The 2,887-nt window shown below is 43.3% G+C and overlaps 1 protein-coding gene and 1 long non-coding RNA gene across 2 annotated transcripts; both read right to left on the bottom strand.

The window, feature by feature from the left end:
- Positions 1-792: 792 nt before the first annotated feature.
- LOC103144616 (histone H1-like) lies at positions 793-2,044 on the bottom strand. Its single transcript, XM_007561681.2, has one exon. The coding sequence runs from the start codon at positions 1,432-1,434 to the stop codon at positions 844-846; it is 591 nt and encodes a 196-aa protein (XP_007561743.1). The 5' UTR covers positions 1,435-2,044; the 3' UTR covers positions 793-843.
- A 150-nt stretch (positions 2,045-2,194) lies between these two features.
- Positions 2,195-2,856, bottom strand: LOC103144617 (uncharacterized). The gene is made up of 2 exons (XR_476934.1): positions 2,573-2,856; positions 2,195-2,332 (listed from the first exon to the last, which is right to left on the bottom strand). It is a non-coding gene; the product is annotated as an uncharacterized LOC103144617 (long non-coding RNA).
- Between the last annotated feature and the right edge of the window lie 31 nt (positions 2,857-2,887).

Raw genomic sequence — 2,887 nt, forward strand, 5'->3', positions numbered from 1 at the left:
ATCTGTGAACTGCGGACGTGAAAGAGAACAGGAGAGGAACCGAGCTTAACAGAGCCAGTCACGTCATTGAAAACGGCTGAAAAACTTCGTATTTTCCTTAATTTGCCTTTTTATTTTGGATTCCTGGTGTAATTTATTTTAATTCATTGTCTGAAGAGTACCTTTTATTTGCTTATCGAATTCAACATTTTTCTAATGTTCAATTAAAAATCTTAAAAATATATTTAAGTAAATCGCATTTTTAATTAAATCTTTACAAATGATCATTTGTTCCTCACACAGAATGTGTTAAGCGCTTTCAGTCATAATAAATAGCCTTTTTTATGTATTTTCAGTGGAAGTGAAATAAAAATTTCAGTTGCAACTGAATCAGTTCAATCTGAGCTATTCATTTCTTAAATCAAGTGCATGCAGTTTGAGTTGATTTTTGGCTGCTCATCAATGGCAGCAACATGCAATTGTACAATTGTTCTTTGAATACATTTTGACAAATAACTACATTTTGAAATAAAAATGCGTACAATCTCAAAATGTGGCTTGGTTATAGGTAGCAGTAGTAGGTAGGTGTAATTCTAAGAGAAAAGTAATTGGATCTGTTGGCAGATTAAATCAAATAGTTTCACTGTGATTGTTATTAGAGGTATTTATATATAGTAGTAACGACAAAATCTCTATGTGGTTACACGCAGAAATAAAAAGCTGTTAGAACTGTGTCGTCTATATTTAAGGGATTAACGTTGTCCCTGGTTAATTCAATGCAAGGACAGGATGTGCTCTACAGAGAATAAGTGTTGGCTCTGAAAAGAGCCTTTTGGTGCACTGAGTGCGGGTTGAAGCAGCTGTTTATTTCTTGGCCTTCTTCGCTGCGGGCTTTTTGGCTGTAGTTTTCTTGACTGCGGGTTTCTTAGCTGCCTTAGGCTTTTTGGCAGCCGCGGCCTTCTTGGGGCTCTTTGCGGGCTTTTTCACAGCTTTCTTAGCCGGAGCCTTCTTCGGGGACTTCTTGGCAGCTGCAGGTTTCTTAGCGGCGGGTTTCTTGGCTGCTGTGGTCTTCTTGGCGGCGGGCTTCTTGGCCTTGACGGGAGCCTTCTTCTTCACCACCTTCTTGGCCGGTTTAGCGGCTTTGGGCTCCTTGGCGAGCTTGAAGGAGCCGGAGGCCCCCGTGCCCTTAGTCTGGCTCAGGGTTCCTTTGGTGACCAGCTTGGTCACCGCGGTGTTGATGCGCTTGTTGGCCTTGCTCACGTCCACTCCTTTCCCGGCCAGCACCTTCTTGAGGGCCGACAGGGACATCCCCTTGCGCTCCTTGGACTCGGCCACGGCGTCCACGATGAGTTTCGGGAGGCTGGGTCCGTCCTTCTTGGGCCGGGGAGCGGACTTCTTCTTCGGGGCTTTGGCCGGAGCCTTGGCCGGCGCGGCTGCTGGAGCTTCCTCTGCCATGTCTGTCGGACTGGGTTGTTCCTCTGAACGTACCGAGCTCAGAGCGGGAGGCGGGACTTATAACACACATGAGAACCGTGAAGAGACAACTCGGTCCGCTGCTCTGCTGCCGCCTCGAACAGCGGCTCCACTTTGTGTTTTCTCCGCCAACATTTAGTCTCAAAATACTCCGAAAACAAGCATCTTACAAGACCAAAGTTACTAAAGCAGATATAAAAGTCTCCGTTCTTCAGACTGAGCTCATGTTTGACACCCATCATGTTTTTCCTTTGTTCCAGGAGCCTTTAAAGCGGCCAGATTCTCGCCTTCGTTGTGCCTCTTGCTGGGAGTTTTCTTCGAATTTCGCCTCCAAAAACATCCCAAACTATCTTAAGTTGCATGTAATAATTACGTTTCTAATAGCAGACAAATGAAGAGACATAATCACGGTGAAAACGTTGCGCTGAAGCGATCCAGTGATTTTTAAGAGGAGCGTTTTCCGCGGATGTAAACACACCGCTTCCCCGCTGCTTGAGGCGGACTGCTCCCAGACGATCCGCTGGAATAAACGTCCCATCTGCGCTAAATATGGATTCAGCAGCAGATGCAACGAAAAACAATATCATGGCTAGTCCTCATCAGCAAATAAACATCTTTTTTGTTACCTTACACATTCGCGCGACCTCTCACTCCCCTTTTAAACATACTTTTTGAATTAACTTGCAGACAGATTTTCTTTCACGAGGTCATGACTAATATACTATATTCTAAAATCAGGACATTTAAGAAAATTAAAATTACTTTTAATTTGATGAAACCAAAGTCGTATTCATTCAGGTAATCATATAGTTGCTGTTAGAACCCCTCATTTTTTCATGTCCTCAGTTCCATTACGGTGTCTTCATCAACACAGTGGTTTCTGGAACATAAGTAGTCATATAATTAGCCTTCAAGATGTTTCAAAAAATATGACACATTCAAATGTATATTCAAATATAATAACACTAAAACATTTGATAGAATCTCTGACCATCTATATTTTGAAAGTTAGACTAAGATCATTTCACTGTATGTAAAAATCACAAAATGAAACCAATAGGATGTATGATGACTGATGATCAATGTATCGATACCGCTTTCTTTTTGTCACATTCCTCACCTAGAGGAATGAACTCATGAGACTTGTGGTCTCAAATTGAGCAGAGAGAACAGATGCATGTGTTGTCCGTCAGACAGAAGAGCTCCAGCAGTTTACTGTGCTGTGCGCATATCCTTTCTTCCAAGTCCTCCACAGGTTCCATGAGCTGATGCCTTTTCAGACGCGATGCCGTCAAATGGGGCTCCAGATGAGTCTCACAGTAAGAAGCCAAGCACACAAGGCAGGACTTCGCCGCCTTTAGCTTGGTTTCAGTGCAGACATCGCAGGGAACGTCTCCTGGCTGTATAACTGTATAACGCAGATTCTGGATAAAGG

Source organism: Poecilia formosa, unplaced genomic scaffold (genome assembly GCF_000485575.1).
Source record: "Poecilia formosa unplaced genomic scaffold, Poecilia_formosa-5.1.2 Scaffold130, whole genome shotgun sequence".
NCBI lineage: Eukaryota > Metazoa > Chordata > Actinopteri > Cyprinodontiformes > Poeciliidae > Poecilia > Poecilia formosa.

Excerpts from the sequence above, each read along its gene's own strand:
- LOC103144616 (XM_007561681.2), bottom strand. The coding sequence starts at position 1,434 with ATGGCAGAGGAAGCTCCAGCAGCCGCGCCGGCCAAGGCTCCGGCCAAA.